The sequence below is a fragment of the Lissotriton helveticus genome, chromosome 10 (assembly GCF_964261635.1).
Source record: "Lissotriton helveticus chromosome 10, aLisHel1.1, whole genome shotgun sequence".
Taxonomy (NCBI): Eukaryota; Metazoa; Chordata; class Amphibia; order Caudata; family Salamandridae; genus Lissotriton; species Lissotriton helveticus.
The window spans coordinates 202,381,560-202,409,525 of record NC_136071.1 but is presented as its reverse complement, the minus strand read 5'-3'; the positions used below and the strand labels follow the sequence as shown (position 1 = coordinate 202,409,525).

At 41.9% G+C, this 27,966-nt stretch overlaps 1 protein-coding gene across 2 annotated transcripts in view; it reads left to right on the top strand.

Annotated features, from left to right (window-relative positions):
• The window catches only part of RAC1 (Rac family small GTPase 1), a 56,478-nt gene extending 35,160 nt beyond the window's left edge, over positions 1-21,318 (top strand). The window contains exons 2-7 of one of the 2 annotated variants that reach the window (XM_078665139.1): positions 4,293-4,364; positions 7,489-7,606; positions 8,757-8,792; positions 9,186-9,248; positions 17,846-18,005; positions 19,712-21,318. In XM_078665139.1, the coding sequence (XP_078521265.1) occupies positions 4,293-4,364; positions 7,489-7,606; positions 8,757-8,792; positions 9,186-9,248; positions 17,846-18,005; positions 19,712-19,842 (580 nt within the window). In that variant the 3' untranslated portion in view covers positions 19,843-21,318. The remainder of the gene's footprint in view (positions 1-4,292; positions 4,365-7,488; positions 7,607-8,756; positions 8,793-9,185; positions 9,249-17,845; positions 18,006-19,711) is intronic. The other variant, XM_078665140.1, reaches the window with a different exon arrangement.
• Positions 21,319-27,966: the final 6,648 nt, after the last annotated feature.

The following is a 27,966-nucleotide window of genomic DNA, read 5'->3' as shown; positions in this document are numbered from 1 at the left end:
CTCCAACAGCACTGAGCCTCTGGGGATTATTCGGCACTCTACGCTGCTCACATGCAATCCCCGCAGTAGCGAAAGGTGCAAGGGAGCGCACAAGTAGCAGTCGGGGCCCCACCAGCCCGCCGTTCACACACGGGTGCGCTAGAGGTCCTGCGCAGCCGTACTGTCCCACCGCAGCCGTGCTGTCCCACCGCAGCCGTGCAAATATTCTCTGTGTGCCACTGCTGCCTCTCGCTGCAAATCTCACTGTGCGCAGGTTCGCCGTCTTTCACAACTCCCCCGATCACTTCCAGGGGGGTAGGCCTCATCACAGACTCGCGTGAGCAGACTCCCGCAGCAGTTACTCCGAAGGCGTATCCCCACCACAGACCGCCGCACACAGCGTCCCCAGTGTAGTCTTCACCGCCAGCTCAGTCAAGCCTCTGCTCCTACCGTGCACCGCCTCGACATGTAGAGGAGCCGGCAGGTCTGCGGGTCTGCTGCAGCCGGTCCGTCTCACCCAGGCCCACGACGACACACCATCTCCCTCTGTGGATTCCGGCTCTGGGGACGTTATCTCGTCCGCATACGTCGGAGATTTTCATCAATTCAGCAGCACTGAGTCTCGGTACCAGTCTCAACGAGCCTCCCACACATTTACGACCCACCGCCTGCAGGTTTTATCAAGTGGTCGTCAGGATATTTCAGCCCAGGTCCGGAGCTAGTCTAGAAGACAACCGCCATGCTTGGCTACTAGCCACGCCCCACTTATCCCTTTATTACACGTGCCCCTAGTTGACTTGGTAATTAACAGGTGTGACCTATTCCACTCATGATTCAGAGCGCTGTGGAAATGGGGCTTTGTGTAGAGACTCGAAGCCTGGAAGCTAAAACAAGCATAGGCATAGCCAGTAGGTCTCACATTGGGGACCTTATAAGTGTTTAGCCGTGCAACAGTTGATGTTGTTTCATCAAGGATATTGTGCTGCATAACTAAATACTTATATGGTCCCAAAGGCAAGACCTATTGGCTATGCCATTGCTTTTTGGAATAGGTGCTTCCCCATTCCAAGTGTAAAGTTTACGTTCAAACAGGTGGGAGTGAAAAGGGAGACGTCGTCCACCCCTTAAGTGTACACACCCTGTCCCATATCGAGAGAGTAACCCTAGTAGCTTGGGAAGAATACAACCCAAATTTCTCTGATGGCCGCATAGCTACAGTACCTACCACAGCTGGATGGCAGCTATTAGGAAGGAGATCGATTTAGTACCATGCTTCGAGCTCTTCACTTTCTTCCACCTCACCAAATATCTCATCTGATCCGCTCTGAGTATACAGGACCAGCCAGCCCCCCTTGTGTGGTGGCCAGTGTAGTGTTTTGCTGGCCACCTGTTGATCTTTTTCTGCCAAAAGAGGTTGATTATCCAATTCTAAAGTTGCTTCAGTATAGCTTGTTCGGCTGCCATGGGGATGGTCATAAACTGGTGTAAGAGTTTCTGTACTTTTTAGAGCACCTGCCAATCTCCAGGTTAAATACATGGAAACCACAAGAGAGCACTCTGCTACAGACAGTGCCTGCACACTCCTACCCCCTGAAGAACTTTGAGTGTTCCATCTGCTGAACAAAGTAAGATATCTGACACTACTACGCTTGTAGCACGGGGCGCCCATTTGCAGTTGCACCCCCGTTTTTTAGGGCACAAAGCCTTATAAGAAACCGTTAAAATAACTCCAATTTAGCAGGCTAGTGAATGTGCTACAAGACTTACTGAAATTCCTAGGCATGTACCATTTTAAGTGAATTGTCTTCCTTCTTTTACTACTGCTCCTTGGAAAACAGCATACATGTCAGCTTGGCGAAGTGTTCCACCCCATTCCACCATAGTCTAATCTGGCATGCCACAGTTTGCAAAAATCCCACTAAGTTTCGGTGGGAGGTCTTGTCTTGATCACCTATGTTATTTGTGTATTCCAATCCTCTGTTTCTTCCGTGAGTCACCATAGCTGGTTTGTGCAGCTGTTACTGTTTAACCCCTTCCATGCTCATGACGAGCTCAGCTCGTCATGGCATATACCTCTCAGGTGCTCATGACGAGCTGAGCTCGTCATGACCACACCCGTTTTCATTTCTGTCCAGCACAGCAGGGGAAACTCTCAAGCAGCGATGAGGTTAAAACCACGCAGAGGATAAACAACTTGTCTCATGCTTTAAAATATCCCTCATGTTGGCAGTGCAAGAGTGGGGCTTAGCAGTCACCATTATGACCTACATCCACAACCTTTACAATTTTAACATTTTCTGCCAATTTCTGCAGAAGCTTACCAAACTAGACGTATCCTAAGATCCCTCGTCACTTTAATTTACTACCAGTCACAACTGTATGTATGTATGGGTGGTGATGATAGTAACGTTGTATTGGAATGACAGTGTACTGGTTCTTGTCTCGATGCTAGTTCGGTTGGAAAGAGTGCAGGTTGGAAAATTAACCTTCACAATGTTTCTTCTGTCTGATTTGTGCTCCTCAATACAGTCCACTACTTCCAACAAGCATTTGCAATGCAATAGGTCTCGCATTTACGCACGTTTAAGCTATTGCCATTTTAAATAACAATGCCTTATATTTATTTTAAAAAATAAAAGGCATTCTCATTTACAATACAATAGCTCAAACTTGCGTAATTGCGAGACCTATTGCTTTGCAAATGCTTGTTACTAATGTCGATTAGACAATTGACCCAAAAACACCGTATATACTAACGATACAAGTCGAATTAGACTTAGCCTAACACAATTTTGTGCAATTCTGCTGAAGTTTTGCCAAAAACATGAGAAAGTAGATTTTCCTTGGTGGTTTACTGTCGCCAATGTGTTGCTCCAATTTCGCTCCTGGGCAGACTCCGAATAATATTCAATGGTGGTTTTACAGTTTCTTCAAGACTTTGGGCCATGTGGTGGCACTGGGTGAACCCTATATACCCTATTGTACACCACTGATGCACACCAGTGGTAGTTCCTCCCTATGATGCTGGTCACCCAAAAGATGATGAGCACTAGCGTGGACAGCTGCATCTATTCCCACTCTGTGCACCCACCACTTGCACCTGAAGCACCTCAGCAACATGCCTAGCATAACCAAATATCAACCATGCACTTCAAAGAGCGCTGTGAAACCTGATGCAATTTAGAGCGCTTTGCGACATCTGCAGGGCTGGGAAGCGCCATATAAATCTAAAATGCAACAGGCCACCTAGTAAATCACATTATGACTCTTGGTGTATGGAAAGAGCTATATAAACAGTCCAGTGCGATTCGCCCTCCATACTCTGACTGCGCACAGCTATATTGTGCGTGGCTTGTCATATCTTGACCCATAAATTGCATTTGAGAATGCCATCGTTTTTATTGTTTAACAATAGCTACAAATCTCATGTATCCCTTTGCACCGAAGCTTTGCAGTGGCTTACACAAGAGTCGTAACTGTCTACAGCAAGACCTTCCGGTGCTTATCCAACAGCGAGGGTTTGATCCGTGGGAACGGCGCACTGTGTATTTTTACCGCCCTCATGTCTGAGCCAGAGGTAGCAACTGGAAAAGATTTCAGTATTGCAAAATACCTCAGACAAAACCTCTATTGGGCTTTGGCAGCAGTGCTACAAATGAAACCAGCAGCAGCTGAAATAGTCTGAGACGAAACGCACATGCACATCTCCTGTCCGGGCGCAGAAGCCCGCTCACTTGAAGGCAGAGTGACGTGATGCACGCGCCTCACTTGCAGAACAAGCAGCAACTGAAATCGTCGCACAACACTGAAACTAACTAGGGGGGAGGGAGGGAGTGAAAGCGCGCCATGCGCACACTGGTTCACTCGCCAGCCCTACGCTTGCACATCTCCTGTCCCCCTTCAGCAATGAAACCGACAATAGTTCTTGCCAAGGTGGGCAGCGCATGTGCTGCATCGCTAGGCGAGACCTAAAAACTGGAGCTCTGATTGGGGAAAATTACTTTTTTTGCAGGCTTCTTTGTTCTAGATAAATGACTGCAAAAAGCTAGATCCAAGTAAAATGAAAAATAGTTTTTCTCCAGGCATGTATTTAGAGCTACAATGTGTAGTTGGACGCGGTCCAGCTGAAATACTTCAGGTGGGCATTAGACATTTCTTACTATGATAACTTGTATCGAGCATAGGTCTTTAATAGTTTTCCTGGTTATGGAATTGCACCAAAGTCTTGCTTGTCACTGGCTATTAATTTTAGATATTTTACAGCAAAGTCACTACATTGATGTGAATTGACAATTGTTTTTGTGTTTTTGCAGGGCTGTGGGTAAAACATGCTTGCTCATCAGTTACACGACCAATGCATTTCCTGGAGAATACATCCCCACTGTGTAAGTATTTGTATTTTTGCCACACTACTAGCAAATATCAAAGCTGTTTGATATAAATAAGGCAATTTCATGTGGCCATTCTGGAGTACGTTTATTTATTTGTCATTTCTAGAGCGCATGAATCGCCCCAACTGGGTTATCTCCGCGCTATGGCGGTTTGAATGAATACCTCAAAAAGCAAATGTCACAGGGGTATTAAATGTCTACCTGTCTTGACTATTTTACTTTCCGGTATTTTCACACGCATTCCAATTAGATTGGTCAGATAATTGTCTCTAATAGAAGCAGGTTGGTCCCTACATTAGTAGAGCAGTAAAAGCACACGTTTTAATACAATATTCAACGCTTGCAATCCAAACTGTTGATGCGCTTTCTGCTTTTCTTATTGATGCCTTTGTGGTTCATGAAGAGTGTAAACTCCTGTTTGGGATTGCAATGTGTGGGATATGTTGCGTACTCCTAAATGCCGGGAGATCTTTCAATTTTTTTAGGATTGCTTTGATGGTGCTATTTTTAGGTCTCGCCAGAGCCAGTGCAAGCCCTTTTGCTTGTGATTCTGTTAAAAACAAATACATTCTAAAATGAGCTTGGAGCCCACCCATTACTTTGCTTTGATAGGCTTCTTCATCATAATTTCTTTTTTCATTCATCAGCACCAACTGGTTTCATTTTGCCGGTTGCTACAGGTGGATTTGGGAGCATTTATGTTTCACACCTTTAGATTAGACACACACGCAATCTACCAATCCATCTTGGATCGGTAAATGTAAAACCAAAAAAATAGGCATGATGACTTAGCCGCTTTTGTAGATACGCATGAGTTGTTGGCCATAGCAACGTCAATAGGTCCCTAAGCAGAGACCTATTGACTTTGCCAGTGCTCGTTTACTCCGCTAAACTGGTTGCAGCGCACAGAAGTGATGCGACTATCACAAGCGGGACCCTTTAAGTTAAGGTATTCAAGTGTGCTTGCTGAAATGCTTACATCCTGTGATATGCATAAAGGGAAGACACTTTTCCCACCTCACTTCTACTCTAGTAGTCTTGAACCAAGCTGTCTTGGAAGTATGAATTTAGACACAACGGTATTTCTGATATATTTGTGTTAACTTAGCTGGCATCTCTGACAAGCGTGTTGGTTATACGAAAAACGCAAAAACACTAACAATGAGAGCATGGAGATAGTGGTTAAATAGTTACATTAGTGCAAAGGAAACAATACCTAAGTTGCACAGAACAGCTGCCTGGTGCCTCCGTGCCCCCTCAGCCCTCATACCTCCACCCACCCGAGATCAGGTGGGACACACAAGCATTACCAAAGCCGATGGGTATTACCTGTGAGACCTATTGGTTTTGTCAATGCTTTTTGACACCTTATGCAGTGTTTAAAAGTTAAACGAAAAAATTGTATTACGCTGTGAAAGTGAACCTGTGGTGCTCAACAATGCTTTTACTTGCAGGCGTTTTATCCATCCTGCTGACCGAATAAGCTCTAAGGACGCCTTATGCAGATCTTAACAGTACTAAGGGAGGCGCTCTCGCAGAGTTTTATTCCCATCAGGTGCTCTCCGCACCGTGGCTACAGGCTACTCCCCCAGGGCCAGAGCACTCCATGATGAGCCTTGCCCCGGCTGAGCAGGCCAGATCCAGCACTACTGTGTAGAGCTGGTTACCTGCAGCCAACGTCTAGAGCCTTCCAACTATGAAAACACGCCGAGAATGGTAGGCCAAGTTATACTCTAACGGGGTCCCCTTTGGAGGAGCTAGATGTGGAAGGGCTTCCTGTTAAAAGGTGTCTTATAGGACTAAAGGAAACGTGCAGCCAGAATGGATTCCCAAATGTTGCATGCGTGTCTTGACTTGTAGTCTAAGGTCTATTAACCTAGACACACACAACTGTTCTCACACATTGCTTCGAAGAAAGAGAAAAGAGTTTTAAATCCGTGTTATGTGTACAGTTTCTTTTCGTTGCTCTGGTGTTTTATTTGTGTAACTCTTAAAAGTAAACTCCAGAAATATGAATCTAGTGTACCTCTGTGGGATCCAGCTAGACTGAAGGATTGTCATGCGTGACTAATCCTTAAAACTTAGCATTTACTTATCTGCTTTAGTCATACTTTCTGACGCATCAGTTTTGTAAGGGTTAAGAAGTAACCAGTGTGTCCAAAGACCTGGATTTGCTTTTGCGCCTCCACATCCTGTAATTGTGAAATAATGACTAACATTCAAAGAATGTCTCCTGCCGACGCACTGTGCATTGTGTGTCTGCCTGCCTAACAGCGGTCTGGCATAGAGACTGCTTTAGCTTGTTGCTAGGCTCATGTAACCAAAAAAAAACCACATATGTACATACATAGACTTTAGGTCAGCTCTCTTCATCCATTAATCCGTTCACCTGTCATTCACATTTTGCCTCCACCTACCAGAGTGTACAGCTTGACAGTGGGTCTCTTGCACTATGAGATTACATTTTTCACGCTCACATGGTTGCAAGTCCACCATAAAAGAAGTGCTTTCTAGTGTGGCAGGCTAATACTTTACTTTGCCAGTGCCTTTTTTCCATTCTTTACAATTCTTTATTTGTATTTACCTCTGTGGCTTCAAGTTACACTAATTGAATGCCAGTTGTACGTTTCCTTTGCATCAGTAGGTATTCTATTTCCTTATTCTATTCATTAAAGCTAGAGATGGTTTCTATACCTGCTGTAAGTACACCACCCTGCAGGAAGAACCTGTTCTTTTCTATCAAAATAAGATATAGTGATTGCTTTTTTAAAAACTTAATATACCTTTTTGTTAGCGAATGACCGCCACATTTAGATAGTGACTTGTTTCTTTTGTTTTTGTGGCTTATGAAATAGAAAATTAAACCACCAGGTTGCCCATGGCTACGTCTGTTAGTTTTACCGATGCTCGTTTTCTTTGTACAGCCTGTTTCTTAACTCTCCTTGATTGTTTAGTTTACCCCAATTTGTTTGTTTTGGTGATTAGCTTTGTTTACCCCAAGGCGTTTGTGGTAATTGGCTAACTGTATGCTTTACACAAACCCTTGCGAACAGTTTAACATGCGCCTCGTGTCACATTGCTCATTTGCTTAAACCGCACCCTTTCTCCTATTCTACAGATTCGACAACTATTCTGCCAATGTAATGGTTGATGGAAAACCTGTCAACTTGGGGTTGTGGGATACAGCCGGACAGGAAGACTATGACAGACTGCGTCCCTTATCATATCCGCAAACGGTAAATATTACTGTGACCCTACCAGCCTTGTGCAGCTAGATAATGAAGGTTGCGTTGCTCTGGGGCTTGGATATTTAGGCTTTCTGCCTTTGGTCACCACTGCACATTTGTCCTTTGAACATCCGCCTGAGAACTATTTGCATTTTTACAGGCCCACCACGACTCATAGAAATTTGGCTCTTAAAAGGATAGTCCCTTTGAAAAGCGATTCGAAGAAAAACTCACAATTTGAATGTCTAGATTTATTTTAAAAAAATGTCTAGATGGTCATTGTTATCAGTTTATAATGACGTGAGCATGTACCTGAGCACAAGAGGTACATAGGTCACTAGCTGCATCACTATAAACCGATGCAGTGCAGGATGACGTGATCTGCTGTGATGTCACGTTATCGTCTTGCTGCTTAGGTTATGATGGGACCTTTAAAAATGCACCTAGTTCTTCTGGGTATGAACTTCTTTCATATGGCTATACTTTGGGTTTCTTGTATCCTTTGGCAATACAGAACTGCTGAATGTAGTCTCATATTGGTTTCATAATTTGGGTTTGCATAATGACAATTAAAATTATGAAAATATTACCATCTTTTATGGTCATTTTTTGCCTCACCTAAAGCACGAGGTGAAAACAAAATGCTGAGGGAGTTGATGGGGGTAACGTTAATTTTCATGAGTGAAAGTATTCCTCATGAGTAGTTCAAATGTTGACTTTATTGGCATTTAAGTGCATTTACTCTCAAACAGATATTGTCCATCTCAGTATAACACCTGAAGTTGTTGCCACTTACCTGCTTCCTTAGAGCTGCTTCTGAATGGTCACATGATTGGTGCACTAGCAGAAACCACTCATGGTCCTCCTAATCCTGAGCTTTTCTCCAAGCACCGAATGTCAGTCTTCTAAACCTGGGTCTGAACGTTTTGAAATTGGCTTCACCGGAAATTTGTTGTTTCAGACCAATTTTAAATGTGGGCTTTGCTCTGATTTTTCAAAGGATTAAATGTTGTGCGCCTAAAAGACTATGCCCTCATTAAAGATGCATACTGGGCAACTCAGTGTGAAGTGATTCATCATAAAATCTACCACGATATGGGTGGAAATGAGCAACTTTAATCTTCAGATTCCATTTGATTAAAAAAATATTTTTTGTTAGGACATAAATCAGAGCTCCTCAGGTGCATCCATCTCGGTGAGTGAGTTGATCAAAGTTAATACCCTGTTGCTTGCTAGGTGTAAACTGCTAACTCGAATTTGGATCCTCCATTTCTTGTGGTTGCTTTGTGTGTCTAGGGTGCCGGAAAGTAATTGCAAATAAATGTGCTTCATTGCCTTGCATGCAAAATAAATGCTCTCAATAGCTGCCTGGTTAAAACCTCCATTTTATTTAAGTGGAAACACGCGGGGTAAAATGCGCGCTGAAAAATTTGCACCTAATTCTGTTAAATCATTCTTTCCTTGCCTCGTTGCTCGATTTCTTTAATTGACCTGGTGATTTTAATTCTTCGAAATTGTGGCATAGGGCATGAAAATATTGCTATGGCATCCATATTAAGTATATTTTTGGGTGTTTTTTTTTTTATAGGATGTGTTCTTAATTTGCTTCTCGCTTGTGAGCCCTGCATCGTTTGAAAACGTTCGAGCAAAGGTAAGTATTTCATTTCGCAAACCTCTCCACCCGATGTGGTAGTTCTTGGGTTCAGTGGTTCAATGTACTAAAAGGATGCATAGATTTACTACATAATTGGGAATCTGTAGATGCTTAATTTTTAAACTTTGGTACGTTACATGACATAAAAATATTTTTAGGGGAAAATACATTTTGTACTACTGTATATTTGGTTATGTGCCTTTATACCGTTTCCTTTAGTTCATCGATTTTCATTTTTAAAGCATATATTATGATACAATTCTAATAAATATATGGAATAGGGAAGATGGGTTTAATAAACAATTGAACACCTTACAGCAATCGGCAACCTGGATAAATAAGTTACAAAAGAAATTGATCGCTTAAGTACTTGTACATTAGGGATGATTAGCAATGGAAGCCACTTCCGGGAAGAATCAGGATTTTCAAAGTGAAAATGTTCAATACGAAAAGTATAAGCAATTATTGTAAATAAAGCAGCAGTTGGCAGAGTCCGGTAGTGTGCTGACAGGCCATACAATAGGTCAGTTGGTCAAGACCTTTTGAAAGGAGCTGCAAGTGATCTGACCACTGATAAATTAGAGGTCTGAGAACCTCTGCGGGAATATGGACAGTGTTTCTAGTAGACTTATTATTATAATGTACATGGGGACTTCCCAGGCCAAGTGAAGTGTACTTATTAATGCCTTATCATTCAGGCCGCTCCTTAGGTACACAGTTAAACGAACACAAACGTCACGCAGTGCGGAGGATTACTGGGGCGTGTGTTTCTCTTTATCTGATTCTGGGAAGTTGTCTTTACTGGCAGTGCTGAACGGGGAACCCGGAAGTGCTGATGGGACTGCTTCTACTCGGGTCTTAAAAGACATTACTAAACGTGTGCAAAAACTAGATGTTCACCAAGAGGAAATCTCAAGTTTGGGTTGCTCGAACTTTGAGCTTACATTTTGGTATTTAAACAGTGTTTGTTTTTTTCTTAATACTTTCACAAGTATTTATTATTGTGCTGGTGCTACTACGAATGTGCATTACATTCTGCTTTAACTCGTTAACCAAGCAGCCCAGCCTAGGTCTTTTACGTACTCCAAAACCCATTTGGAATTTCTGCAAGAGCCCTCCCTATCTCGCTTGGCTCTTATGCTATAAGAATTTAATATGGCATTCTCCCTGTATGCCAGTGACAAATAGCTTATTAACATTCAAGATCTGATTCTTGAATGGATATCTACCTTAATGCTCCTTCGGCTGTAAAATGATGAAGGTGCATAAACCTTTTAACTTCAATACCTCCATGTCTTGGATCTTTACCAGGAGTTTTTTTATTTAAGATTTTTAGATGATTGCCTAACTCATTGTGCTGTTGTCCTGCACCTATGCTGAGGCTCTCTGGCTCTAGGTGGAGAAACCCCCCCCCACCCCTCCCCCTAACACACACACACTGACTCCCACATCACCGGCTCATAGCCTCACTGCACCCATCACCACATCTGGCCAGAGGAACACACTCATGCATGCTCCTAAACACACGCTTTCTCTAACAACACACTATCGAAATTCGGGACCTCCTCAATAGCATACCGGACTTTCTCTTCCTAAAGAAAACCTGGATTAATCCCAGCCTTAACTCCTGACATCGCTGTGGCCGCCTCAGCAGATACAAAATTGCATGCCTGGACTGCTTACATAAATTGGCGAAGGTCTCGCAATCCTCTACAAAACGCCCTCAAATGCACAACCACCACTGACTCGGACACCCCTTTCATGGATTTCTAACACTTCAACCTGGAAACAACACAACCATAAATGGCACCATAACAAACGTATCACCTGACCTATGAGGCAGGTTAAGCAACCTCATCTCAGACTTCATTGCCCCCTCACCATCAACTCCCATGAACTTCCTTCTGCTCAGCGACTTCTACTTCCACCTGGAAGCTCCTTCCGACCACTGCCCACCGACCTCAAGAGTCTACACAAAATAGGAATTTTCCCAGCTCGTCACGGATCCTATTCACAATGCAGGGCACATTTTAGACGCGTTCTTCGCATCGACAACTGCATCAGCTACTGCTCCGCCTCTCCACTCACATGGACCGTCCACTACATTATCTATTTCCATATTTCCACAACTCCAACCAACCGACCCAGCTGGAACTGGAGTAGAATAATGGAATCAGACTTGCGTTACACTTGAAGGAAACCAATCAGACACCACCAACAACCTAGCCAAGGACATTTCCAACTTCAACCAATGGACTTCCACCTACGTCGACGCTCTCGCTCTCATCACAAGTCAATTGCAGAACCAACAACTGGGATTACAAAATGTTCTGTGAACTTCTGGAAAGGAAGTACAGAACCAACCAGAATGCCGATGACAGATAAACATACAAGGCCATCCTCTATCATCATCAAGGAATTCACCACCCCCGACACCTCAACCAAATCATCACCCCCTCCCAGGAACTGTGATCATTCAAATTACTTCAACAAAAGCGATTCGATTTACAATAACTTCGAAAAACATCCGAACCCAGAGGAAATCATCGGCAAACTGCACACCTACCACTCGAGCAGCCATCTAACCAACTGGAGAACACTCGCTGAGGAAGACACTACCGTAATCCTGAAGACCGTTCCCTCCGGGGCTCCCTCAAACCCATGCCCATGCCATATCTACAACCTAGGAGGACCCGGGATTAGTAATTTCCTCACCACCATCAAACCCTCCATCAGGTCTGCATCTTTGCAGAGGAGTGGAAGCATGCTGCAGTCACAGCCCTCCTGAAATCCATTCGGCCGACCCCAACTAACTTAGCACCTTCAGACATATCTCCCTACTTCCTTCCCGGGCAAAGGTTCTGGAATAAGCAATAGGCAAGCAACTCTCCATCCTCCTGGATCACCACAATCTTCTCAACCGCTTCCAATCCAGATTCTGCAGCAGTCACAGCTCAGTCTGGATTTATCACCACCAGAAATCTGCTTCTCCCACCACCCGTACTAAGGCCTTGTGGTGTTCGCCGGTCAATACATTAACCAATGCAAAGTACTCTACTGAAACTTTTCTTTTGTATTCTTGCCCTGCTATCCTCCAGGTGGTGGTAATAAAATAAATATACCTGCATGAAGTCCAGCAACATTTATTCACAAGTCTTTCCTGAACACCGCAATCATCTCCACCAGTTACCATTAAATAACCTCAAACGTTTGGTTCTCTCAACTTGCCCCCTTCAGCTTGTCCGTAAGTCCCAATATTTTCAAATGTCCCTACATTAAATATTGTGCAAAGTAAGGATCCTGTTCAGTGACTGAAAAAGCCATCCGTTGGCTGTCTTTATAGAAGGGTTTCACATATGCAATAGAAATCAAATTATTTTAATAAAAAGGGTCTAAGTGGGACAATCAAAGAAGACATTAGGGAATGTATTTTCATTACATTTCTAATATAAATTGGGCTCCTGAAATTATTTTTTAAAACTTTCCATTGTCAAAAATAGTTGCATTATTGCTTTACTGCTTTGTTCTTTAATTTTCAATTTATAGACCATGGGGGCAAGCGTTCCAAATGGTCCCAGGGTTACCTGTCTAATTTCTACTAATCGCACTCTCACTTCTATTCCTTGGACTTCGATATCCGTTTACAAAACAGATTCTGTGCACTTCAGAGTGTGATGGAATAGATTTACTCAAACCGCCGTGAAGCCGGCCTGTCCAAGATTTAATGGTATTTCTCCGACCACTCCCCACCGCAACGCTATGTAATGGTATTTGTTTAAATATTGCAAAAATATATTTATAGCTTAAACCACTTGAATGGCTGTTGTTGAATCATCATTTTTTTATGATTCTTTTACAATAAAGCTGGTAAAACACCACTGCTTAGTGTTGACTTCCTCTGTTATTCTGACCTAGCCGGTACATCCAATTCAGACAGAGGCAAGGTTGGTCTTAACATGGTTTAATGTTTTGGATTTTTTTTCTCTAGTAAGATTTCCCTAACTTTGATTGGTGGTGATTTTAATGCCAAAGTATTCATTAGATTTGTATATGCTTGGTAACTACACATCGATCCTAGTGCACGTGCAGATCCTAGGCGTGAAATATTAGGTAAATATTTAATGGCTCGTGACCTGACTAATGTACATTAAAAAGATTGCAATTTCAGTTATTATTTTTATGTTAAGACTTTTTTAAATATTTTTGGGATGCATCTTTTGAGGACCATAATCCACTTGGAATGGAATTTGTCTCCTGAGTTACCTATCTATAAACCTACAGACTATACTAATAAACCAGTTCTACAACATAATTGTCTGAAATTAGCTTGGCTGCTCCTTAATCCATCTATTTATTTTAAACTATGAAAATCAAACCTCTGTACTTTCATGATCTGCCTTTCAGACCCTGTTAATCCTGTTCGAGGCTAGGTCTTTTATCAGTGTCTGCCATTGCATTAAAGCGCTTTGAAATCCGTGAGCCATTTCCTCAGTAACCTCCCCGCACTGGTTCGATGCTGCTTGCTCTTCTGCCAGTTGGCACTTGCATGAGGCAGTGGCTAGAAAACCAAGTAACAGAGAAGAAGTCATAGTCTTCCGCATGCACTATAAGCTCAATCTGAAAAAGAGAAGAAAGGAGTTCTAAAATTTGCATTGGGAATGACTCGCCGGTGCAGTGGAAAAGGCAAACTCGTTTTTTTGACAGCCAATTCCATTAGAAATAGTGACGGTTTCTTATCCATACTACATACCCACATCACTGGCACAATTGTGATTACATTTTCAATTAATCTATAGTTCTAAATATGTTTTATAGATCTCTGCAGCAGATTCCAAAGTATGTTTTAGAGTTATGTCTTATTTATTCACGAGTTTGTCTGGCAAGGCTCCTTGGCTAGGAGGTGTTCCGCTAGATCTTTTCAAATGCAATCTGGATATATGGGCCCCTCTCAACCAATATTTTTAATAATTGATGACCAAGACAAAGGTAATTATAAAGGGAATGGATTGTTACTGCCTTATTGCAGACTAATCTCCCTCTTCAATTATTTATTTAGAATTTTAGGTAGATCGGTTTTTGATAGAATTTGGGAATGGATCAATCAATTCCAAACAAATACATCGCTGTCAATATAGTTTTAAAGAAAAGCGCACTACGGAACTATGGAGCAATGCCTTAAACGCAATCTATTAATCTGCAACTATACCATCGCCAGATGTTGCTCATTACATTTAGTGTTCATGGTCCGCTAACTAGTGCCTTTGACAGTAAATTATTCAAGCTGTCTCCTTTTACCAGAATTGGACCTGAATACCACTCTACTTAGCTGTTTTGCTTATTAACTTGGAGGTGGGATTTGGACTAAATTGGAGCTAACAACCATTTGATTTTAAAAAGAGGAGTTAAATTAGGCTGTTTTAATAATCCTACTTTTATTTTATACATAAATAATACATATTTGTTAGAGTTGTACCAACGTACCCATAGTTAAGTGAACTCCCATTCCTGTGTTTTGATGCGCTCATATTGGTCTGCACCCCATGGGCCTGACTAAGGAAGCAGTTAGTACATTTCACATTTTTATGACCAGCTTAGCTTTGTCCGCCAACTTCTTCAAATCACAGCTAAGGTCCTGTGGATCAGTAGTTCCAGCCTTTGTACTTTTAACCCGGAGAACAACACATTAGTAATGGTTAATGCTTTTCCATATTTGGGGGTACATTTAGATGCTTCCTTGGAGGTACACTATCTCTTTGCGTCAGAAAGGTATCCAGTCTATTGGGGCCATACAAATATTGCCCTCAATGTTAGGAATATTACCCCCTATGCCTCACATTTCTAAGCTTCAGTTTATACTCCTCACAGCATATGGGACAGGAGTTTGGAGTGATGCCAATTCCTCACTATCTTGAGAATTATATTAAATTGGGACCTCTAATGGTATGGATATCTATATGGCTTAACCCTCATGCAACCCTTAATGACTATCAGTGATAAAGGGTACGCTATCCCTTAGATGTCATAGGTGAAATCTAGGTTAGTAAATTTGGTTCACCCATCTTTGTCTGAGGACCCAATGCCACGCGTGGAGATAGACTGGGTAAAAGATATTTTAGGAATATCTGGATCGTAACAAAGAATAAACTTATTTGAAAAAGGCAACTGGCTCACACTGTGATGTTAGTGTTATAGAGGCATTGAGATCTTCTTAACGCTGATTGCAGGTAACTGCAGAGTGTGTTTTAACTTTTTGGATTCAGGTCTGGCATTATTCGAGCATATAGTTTCCTTTTTTTGGAATACTTAGCCACAATATTTGCACATGCCCGTGTGATGGCCTTTTCAACCAGGCTTTGCTGGGCGTGTTTCTTTTTTTTTTTTGTTTAAACACCAATTTCACAAAACTTTTATTACCTCTGCTGAGTGTGTAATTCCAAAACGTGTTGTGTTGCCTTGTGCGTTTTACAGAAGCTCACTGATCCATTAGTATGTTTTGCTGTTAAATCATTTTTTTTAAACTGCAGTTCACTATCGAAATTCAGTGATTTAATTGGCTTTCAAATGTTCTCTGCCTGTACTTTTTGTGTGATTTTCATATTTAGTAAACTTTCTTGATTGATTTGGAAGTGGGCGGATTACTACCACCTAAATTTACAGAATGGGTCATGAGAGGTACGCTACTGAGTTAAAGGCAGGAAAGAATCCCTGCAGTTCAGTGACTGAAGTGGTGATCTTCAATTGTTGCTTGATTATGCTGACCAGGTGGAATGTAGGAGTTCCCTGGATACTGGACAGCCTTGAAAAGGGAAACTAGCATGCTGTCCTGTCCATAATCAGATGGGCAGCCTGAAGACCAAATCTAGCTGGTCAAAGTTAGTAGTACAAACATCATTGTGAACGCACACTCCTGCCACATTTTTTTTTCCACATGCATAGCATGTCACTTTTCACTTGTTTCCACCTTTGCTTTGAGTACAGTGGCTCTTTCGGATATTTTCTCCCCCAAGATTTTAGCAATTGACTGCCATTGAAAGCTTGGAGCAGACCTACTTGGGGTTACGGCAGTGTTGCAGCATCTGGTACGCAGATACTTGAATTATGGCTAATGTTGATAATAAAAGTAGAAAACTTTGGCTAAATGAACCTTTTGATAGACCATAACGTATATATTTCTTCCACCTTGGCCTAATGCTGTATGCTATGCAAGTATTGTTCTTGTGCTTCACATTGACTATTCTAAGGTCCGGCGTGTAGAGTAATTCTCGTCTCAAGGAGAGGAGACTAAGGCCTTCAAAATGTTGTTGGCAGGCATACACAGTTTTCTCCTAGGTCAAGATGTTTTTTTGCTTTGGGTGAGGACGAGTTGGGTTATAATGATATTTAACTGTGGTTCAGTGCTTGTTGAGCAAGTTGACCGCTCTGGTAGTTGTACAGAAGTGTGAGCCTGTAGGCTGGAACATACTGCATTTGTTAGTGAAGGAGACATGTGGTGCGGCTACTCTACTCTGAATGGCTGTTCGCCGTAAAAAGCTGTTCTCTCCTTTTAGAATTGTCCACAACTTAGTTTCTGAACCCAGGAAGAATGTGTCTTGTGGTTGGGGCGGGGGGGGGGGGGGGGGGTGTTTTGAACGAATGTCACACTGCCATATTTCAAGCAATTTTTTCCTGGGCAGTCAACCGGAATTAGTACTCATTAATTTTGTGTTTTTTTAAAAAAAATTTATGGGTGTCTGAATATGGCTGATGCGGCGGTAAAAATGGCTTTGGTTGTAGGTATTATGTCTCTTGTGCCACTTATTATCCAGATTTTGGACCGCCATTGCGGTGATTGGTGTCTTGAATTTTCTGTGGCACCCTTGATTTGGAGGCAGTGTGTTGGATCACAATGAGGGGGTGTTATATTAACAATTCAGGGAAGTGCGTTGATTAGCACAAGCAATGGGTTATAGATCTTGTTCAGTTTGTTATGCCTCATAGCAGAATGTTGTGGTCTTGCATGTCCGGTGCTGCTTCGAAATCCGAGGATAACCTCTACTACTGGCTGGTTGAGGTTGGTGATTGGATGGGTCATGTATGACAGCAGATATTTCATGGGAATAATTTGCTGCATGTTTTCAGTTATTGGTTTCTGCTTAATTGCACTTTTGCACTGGTTTCTAATGGCACCTGGTCTTACTGGTTAGGCGTGCGTTAACAGATCTTGCCACTTACTCACTTGTGTGGTATTCAATTTAAAATGGACCAGGTACAAGGATTTCATCAGTAGTACAGGAATGTTGCGTAAGTGGTACGGTTTTCTGCTGAATTCGATTAATCAACCAGTGGTTTGAAGTCAGAAACTGGGTATAGTTTGAGTGCAACAACTACATAGTGGTATGTGGTTTTGTGGTAGGATGGCATTGGTTTGTGAGCTGAGGCCCTGTAATTGATGTTGAAGATAATTGGGGTCTGGGAATTAATACAGAAAAGTATTCAGTGGGCATTTTGCCTCTGGTGCTGGGTGGATAGTTATGGGTGTCTATTCTAACTGGGCGTAGCATTCATGAGCATTGTTAAACACTCCACATACGTAATCTATTTTCCCTCCTCTACAGTGGTATCCTGAAGTGAGACATCATTGTCCCAACACTCCCATCATTTTGGTTGGTACCAAGCTTGATCTAAGAGACGACAAAGACACTATTGAAAAACTCAAAGAAAAGAAGTTAACTCCAATTACCTACCCTCAGGGCCTCGCCATGGCTAAAGAAATAGGTATGAAGTTTTATTTTCATTTCTTGCTAACACATTTTCAGAGCATGTGTAACCATTTGCTTCAAATGCGCTGTTCTCAAAGTGAACTTCTCTTAAAGTTTACGGCAATCATAAATGTTGCTGTTTAGTTGTTTATGGGTGATCAGCTCTGCTAACAAAGTGACTTTCGAGTCCCTTTATCTTCCGTCAGGTAAGAAGTTCACTCTAGTCTGAACCTTTATTTTTAAAATGTATTAAATTCAAGCCACCTTGCATACCCTCCTCCGCCAAAAAGAGCTGGGAATGAAAGTGACTGGCTCTGCTTTGACCTGCACTTCAGTTAGTTTACATTTTCTCCCTTTATTCTTAAACCACACCCTGCAAGGTTTGCGATTTTTCTGGTAACTTTTAAGATACTGTCCTGTAGCTTCAAACTTTTAAGATACTGTCCTGTAGCTTCGCGGAGTTTTTTTCTTCGTGTGTTGATTTTGGAAGTAGTTCCATAGGGCTGTTTGGATAATGACTTTTATCTATGCTGTTCTAATGATGGGGCTCTTGATATGGACAGTGCTGCCATTTAGATAGCACCATGAGATGAAATTCCCTTCAAAAGGCCCCATCATGAATTTTAGTGTTATGTAGTTACAGGATTGAACATGCTTAAATAATTTTCTATGAGACAGTGTGTAGCGGGTGGGAGAGGGTAATTGTTGCCAGTTGGTCAAGTGCATTACATTTAGGTTTGGTTTCTGATGCTCGAAGCTGTGTATAACTTGTCAGCAATAATCTGCTACTGATCAGAACATGGAGCCATGCTGATTTTATCATGTCCCACACAAATGCCTCGAACTATCAGCATTTTTAGTGCTTGGTTTCTTGCTAATAACCTGGCGGAGCAACAAAAAAAAAACACTTCGAAGTTTCTGATCTTTTACTGACATTTGATTAACTTCTTACTATTAATTTTCATCCCATTTTAATTACTCTACCCATCTGCCATGCCTTTAGATTGTCCTGTTTAAATTTCATTTTTTGTACTACTTCTGGTCCATTCACTGTATATGGATATATACAGTTTGCCCTGTTTCTTGGCAAACCAATAAGCCAAAATGCAGATTTGTTTTTAACACTTATTTCTGCAAGATATTTGTTTATGGGAGGACTCTCATTCCTGTTTTTATTGCTTCAGTACTGTTGCTATGGAGTAAAATACTTTTTTTGTTTGTTTGTTGCCTAAATCTTTTCTAACCATCTTGTCGTGGAGCCAGAAAGTGTCAATGTATGTTTATCATAGTTTTGTAGTGTAGTTGGCAACAAAGAATGTCTGTGGTGGACTGCTTGATGATGTCAACCACTGTTTCATAAGGCACATAATTGCATTTTCTGTTTATTGGTATTTATTTGGTAGTCCGGTTACAGGGAAATAAGTAGTGGGTTTTTGGTAATTTCATTCTGCAAACACCACAGACGTTACGTTGACTTGTCAATTTTACGTTTTGTACACAAATACTTGTAAAATTACTTTTTTCTACTCCTGCATTACATTTTTCTAGACTGATAAGTAGTGTAATTGCCTGTGGTTTGGAATTTAGCTATAGCAAAGTGCTTTCTAGTTCGCAATTTAAATTGGAGATTTGCGTTTTCCTTCTCAATGTCACAACTGTCACTTAGTGTGAAGCTGTTTTCTCTGCGATTTGTAGAACCATAACCTTTTTTTCCCCCACCAGGTGCTGTGAAATACTTGGAATGTTCTGCACTTACACAGCGTGGTCTTAAAACAGTGTTTGATGAAGCTATTCGAGCTGTTCTCTGCCCACCACCCGTCAAGAAGAGGAAGAGAAAATGCAGTATCTTATAAAAATTGACACCGTAAACTCTCCTCAACTCTAAACCCCTGTAAGCTTTGCCCAAAATATTGGTGCACAGACTCGCAATGCCATTTTTCCTCTACCTGTAATCATTTTTCGAGATTTACCACCAATTTCACGGTTTCATTTGTTTAAAGTATGAGAACACATTTTCTGGTACTAAAATGAAATCAAACATGATAGAAAAACATTTAGATGGCCTTATTTTTAAACCAGTTATTGTTATTGCTCAGACTAATCACGTGTTGCCAAACTATCCAATAAACTGTTTGTGCTATGTACACTAAGCACTAAAAACGACAATTGTCCTCCAGAATGGTTACTTTCTCTTTTTAACAAGTTTAATTTGTAACATTCTTTTCGCAGGTGTGGAGCAGTTAATTATACATAGTAATAGATGTTGCAGTTCAATGCAGTTGTTAAACATTCTATTAACCCATGTTCGCTGTATAGCTTGTGAATCAGAACGTGATGGTTTAGAATTGTGTTCTTTAAAATTTTGATTCACAGCTAAATACTGCAATGATCTGTTGTACACCAGTTTAGCTTTCCTGCTGTGACTTAAAATTATAGTTGTATTTTAAATAGGGTATTACCTTGGTCCTAAGGAAAACTTTTTGGAATGCATATGTAAAGCAGATTTGCATTTGTCAAGTTATATAAAGTGACAGTATTGTAGCATTCTGAACATCTACGAAAGTGACACAAATTAGGCAAACGTGATAGATGTCTGCCACTGATACAAGTGGTGTCAGCAAACGCCTGTGTCATGAAGTGGATGGAAGAGTTGTTATAGGTAAGTATACGTTTCTGTTTTCCTTCAAGGCAGGGCATTCGATTATTACAGTTCTTAACTGGTCATTCCCATTGATGTTATTCAAGGTAATTGCTTTTCTTGTAGAACCTTTTCTGACTGTGCAATATGTATCTCTTGTGTTTCAAAATTTAATACTGCTTTTTCTCAGAATAGAATGTTAAACCATTGCCTTTTTTTGAGCTAACTTTGGTCATGTAAACTAATGCGCTTTCCAAGGAACTTTCTTTAGTCTTATATCGGATGTAAAAATCATGTGACTGAGCTTTACAAATGTAATCTTTTTTTTATACTTTCGTCATTATTTTAAGCGAAAAACCTTTATTAAATATCATCATACTGCCAGGTTTACATAATTAGCTACCAATACTGTATTTTACCTCACCCAAGTGAATTACATAATTGCTTCTAAGTACTGTTATATTGGATCTGTGAGGTTTTGTAAATTAGTGCTAGTGATAACAATGTTCTGTTGTCCTAAACACTGGCAGAAATTACGTCGCAAACTTTAAGCTTTCAACCACTAGAACAAAATTTAAGAATGTTTGAGAAAGTTTCAACATTGTGAACAGTGTTTTTAAATTGATCTTTTGCTAATGCATTTAGTGTTTTACATGCATGTTTGAATTATTAAATCCTTGAATCCATCTAATTCTTGTATGTGTACAATTATTTGTCTATCAGAATGTTATAAAAGCCTGTTATTTTTCCACCATACTGCAAATAATTCAAAATCTCTGCACATTACAGAGCTGTATCTTCCACATATAATCCCTAAAAGCATTGTTCATATGCATTCTAGAACAGTAGCGCAGTACACTTTTGTTTGCCATCGATTATGCACTCCTTTTATTCCGAACAATTAAATGAGTGAATTGCAAAGCAACAGACATTGATAATGAAACTCACTTAATGGTTACTAGAGGCGTGTAGGAGTCCTTTCCATTGTTGGACTTTTATCCCTGTTGTACATGAACAGATACATGCTCTTTGTCATTCTCTTCACAGGAACTTTAAGTTCTGCGAAGGTTGCTCTTCACTAACTTCTTTTTAGTTCTATTCAAGACTAAACCTCAAATTCCTACTGTAATGCGAATTTAGCCCTTCTGTTTGCTGATGCTGGCAAATAGCCCAACAATATAAATGGAGTCATTCGTTCGATTGCTCGAAGTTCAGATTTCTTGTACATCAGTCATTGCTTTGTGCAAGAGGGAATTATTGACTGGATAATCAAAATGACAACATCAGAGAGTCTTGAAAGTCTGACTATGAAATATAAGCTCAAACTGTGGCATAGCATCTAATGTTTGGATGATCAAGAAGTTTGACTTTCATTTAATATGTATTGATTTGCTGACAATAGTTTTGCTCTAGATAATGAAGTCCAACTATCTGGTATTTACTGCAGATCCTACTTTGCAGTGCTTGATTCTGAAGGTGTGGTTTGGCCTTGTGCTGGAAAGGGCAGTTGCATTTGCAAGGGGGCGAGACAATGGAAAAGTAGCTGTTCTCTTAGTGTAGCTGATCATTAGTCTCACTGCTTACATACCGCTATATAGAAATGTGTGAAAATTGTACTTGCTACCTGCTCTACTTTAAATAGGTGTCAGATATGCCCAATGCTCCCAGTCTTTGAGTACCCATGACACCCTTGAAATAGAAATGTCAGTAAATACATTTTAACACATTTAAAATCAATGATTTGGTTTATTTTGAGAAATTGTATATATTTTGAGGTAATAGTTATGTATTTGATCTTTTTTTATGAATCTGATAAGTCTAAAAATCTAAACACTGAAATTTATTAGGGACAAAAGGAGAGGTCAGATCAGAAGCAAATGTATTCATGTACAAGGAGCATTTCTCTTCCAGGGGATCCTCTTCAATAGTCATATGCACTGCATTGCTCCGCCACAGGCAGGATCTCAGAGCACTTTACAAAAGTGTACTATGTAAATCCGCACACAAGGTTTCAGTAGAAAAGTGTGCTTAAATAGAGCAAAAACCCCCTTGGCAACAGATTAATAGATGAAAATAACCAAACTTTATTTTTCATTCAAAACATAGAAACCAGTTAGTCACTGCATCAACAATAGGTAACCAGAAACCTCTCAGACTTTTTTAAAAAGACAAAAGTAAGGAAATTAATGGCAGTTAGCTGATATGCTTCCATAGACAGGAAAGTGAATGCTGGCATTGTGACTTTAGGAGACTCTTGCTTCCTCCTATGTAACATCATGCAGCACAGCTGACATGTTGATTATATTTTTTTCTGGCTCCTAGGAACGGGATCCTGGAGCTCCAAGATCAACATGTTTGCTTATTTTTCATACTAAAACATTTCCAAACCACTCAAATGTCTTTTCTTGACATCCCTGAGGACTGAGTGTTTTCATAATTGTTTTGACAGGGTTTCTTTTTACATATCCTATCTTCTGTGTGTGTGTGCTGTGACAAGAAAAGGCACAGCATTTGGATCCTCATTGGCTCTGTATAGTGTGCCTTCCAAAAGAGTTGTCCTGAAAGCCCACAAATGTTGCTATATGTTCAGGAGAACCAGGAAGGACAAGCAGACTATCACGCTGCACTATATACCTCACTACACGAGAAGGCTCCTGAATTAAGGAGCTGGGAAAAGGCTAATCAAGAAATGCTAGAAGGGCTGAGAAAAGGAAGGCACCTACTTGAAACCCCAAAAGGTTTTTTAGAATGCCCTCACCCCCTACGTAGTGGCATGCTTCCTCAAAGGGTCGCTAACGCACCCTAGTGCAGACCAACACTCAGAGTGGAGTGCTTGTTTTTGTTTTTTTTAATAGAGAAGAAAATGTTCGAGGCATATGAGCTGTAGATCAAATGCGTTAGCATAGATCGCCATCTGGTGTTAGGCTCGGATGTTTGCACTGTTTTTCTTCGAAGAAGTGATTGTAGTCACAAGGTGGGTGACTCCTCCTTACGGTAATAGTGCGCATGGGTATCGACTCCATCCCCAGATTTTTTTTTTCTGCCATCTGGTTCAGCTGTGTATTCCTGCGGTTCGGTATAGTCTTTGAACCCTTTCAACGTGCAATCCTTACCACTCAACGGTATTGTTTTCGACCGCGGTTTACCTTTCAACGCAAATCCTAAACTCAAACCACTTCGATCAGTAGCTTTGACATGGGCCGTGAGGCCGACCACGCCAGCAGTCCATGGAACGGACTCATTTAAGAAATGCCCCGGGTGTGGTGCTAAGTTCCCACACTCTGATCTGTACAAGGTCTGTAACCTCTGCCTATCCTCGGAGCATGAAGAAATCAACTGCGAGGCCTGTTGATCATTCTGGTTGAAGAAGACCATTCGTGACCGTCTGGCTCGATGTTACGAGATGCGACTCTGCACCAGCCCAGTGCCAGACATCTTCGTGTCTGAAGTCGACGACCTCGACATGGAAGACAAGACGACTTGAACGTCACTCCGGCTCAACGAACCGTGAGCAATGAGCCCCAAATGCCCACAAAAATAACAAAGGCTCCGGTATCACCTTCGCCCTCTGGCCCAGGTCGACACTGTGTAAACGTTTCGGATGCCCTGCCCTCGGGTCCGGCTATGAAACATTGGGATAAGTCTTCTGTCTCTGGATCGAGCCAGACCCAATCCAATGCCGGACCCACATCCCGGGCCCGAAACCCAAGACCATTCACGGGCTGGCTGATTCGCTGTCTGCACCGAAGACCTCTTCGGCACTGAAAGACTCTGATCCGAAACCACTTAAAGCTAAAGCTTCGGAGCACACATTAGATAAACCTAAAGCTTCGGAGCAGACACTGGCTAAACCCAAAGCTTCAGAGCTGAAACCAGCCAAAGGCAAACCTTCTGAGCCAAAAGCTACTAAAGATAAACCTTCGGAGCCCAAACCGGTGAAACTTAAACCTTCGGAGCCTAAGTATTTAGCACCGAAGGGCTCTGAGCCTAAAAAGCACACAGCTCCTCTTAAAGCTTCGGAGACTCACCCTGTTAAAAAGCCTTCTGAATCAAAACAAAAGGACAAAGACACCCCGTCCAAAGAACCTCCTCCACGAAACCCTTTGGTTCCAAAACAATTAGATATTAACCCTAAAACTGGACACCTTCTAACAACACTTCCTAAAAAACGGAAGCTGGATCTCCCAGAGGACTACCATATACCTCTTTAGAAAAAGACATGGGTACTAACCCCCCCCTTATATACCCCCCCCCCCTCCACCTTTCAATCCAAACTTCTTGATTTCACCATCAAACTCGCCACCACCACCTTTCTCACCTGAATCACAGGATGACAAGGAGACTGGGATGACACTGAGGACAAAATACCACAAGACACAGACCCCTGGGATGATCATAATAATGACCCCCGGTCATCATCATATTGACCCCCGGTCATCATCATATTGACCCCCGGTCATCATCATAATGACCCCCGGTCATCATCATAATGACCCCCGGTCATCATCATAATGACCCCCGGTCATCATCATAATGACCCCCGGTCATCATCATAATGACCCCCGGTCATCATCATCATAATGACCCCCGGTCATCATCATCATAATGACCCCCGGTCATCATCATCATAATGACCCCCGGTCATCATCATCATAATGACCCCCGGTCATCATCATCATAATGACCCCCGGTCATCATCATCATAATGATTCCCGGTCATCATCATCATAATGATTCCCGGTCATCATCATCATAATGATTCCCGGTCATCATCATCATAATGATTCCCGGTCATCATCATCATAATGATTCCCGGTCATCATCATCATAATGATTCCCGGTCATCATCATCATAATGATTCCCGGTCATCATCATCATAATGATTCCCGGTCATCATCATCATCATGATTCCCGGTCATCATCATCATAATGATTCCCGGTCATCATCATCATAATGATTCCCGGTCATCATCATCATAATGATTCCCGGTCATCATAATGATTCCCGGTCATCATCATCATAATGATTCCCGGTCATCATCATGATTCCCGGTCATCATCATGATTCCCGGTCATCATCATGATTCCCGGTCATCATCATGATTCCCGGTCATCATCATGATTCCCGGTCATCATCATGATTCCCGGTCATCATCATGATTCCCGGTCATCATCATGATTCCCGGTCATCATCATGATTCCCGGTCATCATCATCATCATCATCATGACCCCTGGTCATCATCATCATCATCATCATGACCCCTGGTCATCATCATCATCATCATCATGACCCCTGGTCATCATCATCATCATCATCATGACCCCTGGTCATCATCATCATCATCATCATGACCCCTGGTCATCATCATCATCATCATCATGACCCCTGGTCGTCATCATCATCATGACCCCTGGTCATCATCATCATCATCATGACCCCTGGTCATCATCATCATCATGACCCCTGGTCGTCATCATCATCATGACCCCTGGTCGTCATCATCATCATCATCATCATCATCATGACCCCTGGTCGTCATCATCATCATGACCCCTGGTCATCATCATCATCATGACCCCTGGTCATCATCATCATCATCATGACCCCTGGTCATCATCATCATCATCATCATCATGACCCCTGGTCATCATCATCATCATAATCATCATGACCCCTGGTCATCATCATCATCCCTGGTCATCATCATCATCATCATCATGACCCCTGGTCATCATCATCATCATCATGACCCCTGGTCATCATCATCATCATCATCATGACCCCTGGTCATCATCATCATCATCATCATGACCCCTGGTCATCATCATCATCATGACCCCTGATCATCATCATCATCATCATGACCCCTGGTCATCATCATCATCATCATGACCCCTGGTCATCATCATCATCATCATCATCATGACCCCTGGTCATCATCATCATCATCATCATGACCCCTGGTCATCATCATCATCATCATGACCCCTGGTCATCATCATCATGACCCCTGGTCATCATCATCATGACCCCTGATCATCATCATCATCATGACCCCTGATCATCATCATCATCATGACCCCTGGTCATCATCATCATCATCATCATCATGACCCCTGGTCATCATCATCATCATCATCATCATGACCCCTGGTCATCATCATCATCATCATGACCCCTGGTCATCATCATCATCATCATGACCCCTGGTCATCATCATCATCATCATGACCCCTGGTCATCATCATCATCATCATGACCCCTGGTCATCATCATCATCATGACCCCTGGTCATCATCATCATCATCATGACCCCTGGTCATCATCATGACCCCTGGTCATCATCATCATCATGACCCCTGGTCATCATCATCATCATGACCCCTGGTCATCATCATCATCATGACCCCTGGTCATCATCATCATCATGACCCCTGGTTATCATCATCATCATCATCATGACCCCTGGTCATCATAATCATCATGACCCCTGGTCATCATCATCATCATGACCCCTGGTCATCATCATCATCATCATCATGACCCCTGGTTATCATCATCATCATCATCATCATCATGACCCCTGGTTATCATCATCATCATCATCATCATGACCCCTGGTTATCATCATCATCATCATCATCATGACCCCTGGTCATCATCATCATCATGACCCCTGGTCATCATCATCATCATGACCCCTGGTCATCATCATCATCATCATGACCCCTGGTCATCATCATCATCATCATGACCCCTGGTCATCATCATCATCATCATGACCCCTGGTCATCATCATCATGACCCCTGGTCATCATCATGACCCCTGGTCATCATCATCATGACCCCTGGTCATCATCATCATCATCATCATGACCCCTGGTTATCATCATCATCATGACCCCTGGTCATCATCATCATCATCATGACCCCTGGTCATCATCATCATCATCATCATGACCCCTGGTTATCATCATCATCATCATGACCCCTGGTCGTCATCATCATCATCATCATCATGACCCCTGGTTATCATCATCATCATCATCATCATCATCATGACCCCTGGTCATCATCATCATGACCCCTGGTCATCATCATGACCCCTGGTCATCATCATCATCATGACCCCTGGTCATCATCATCATCATGACCCCTGGTTATCATCATCATCATCATCATCATGACCCCTGGTCATCATCATCATCATGACCCCTGGTCATCATCATCATCATGACCCCTGGTCATCATCATCATCATCATCATGACCCCTGGTTATCATCATCATCATCATCATCATCATCATGACCCCTGGTTATCATCATCATCATCATGA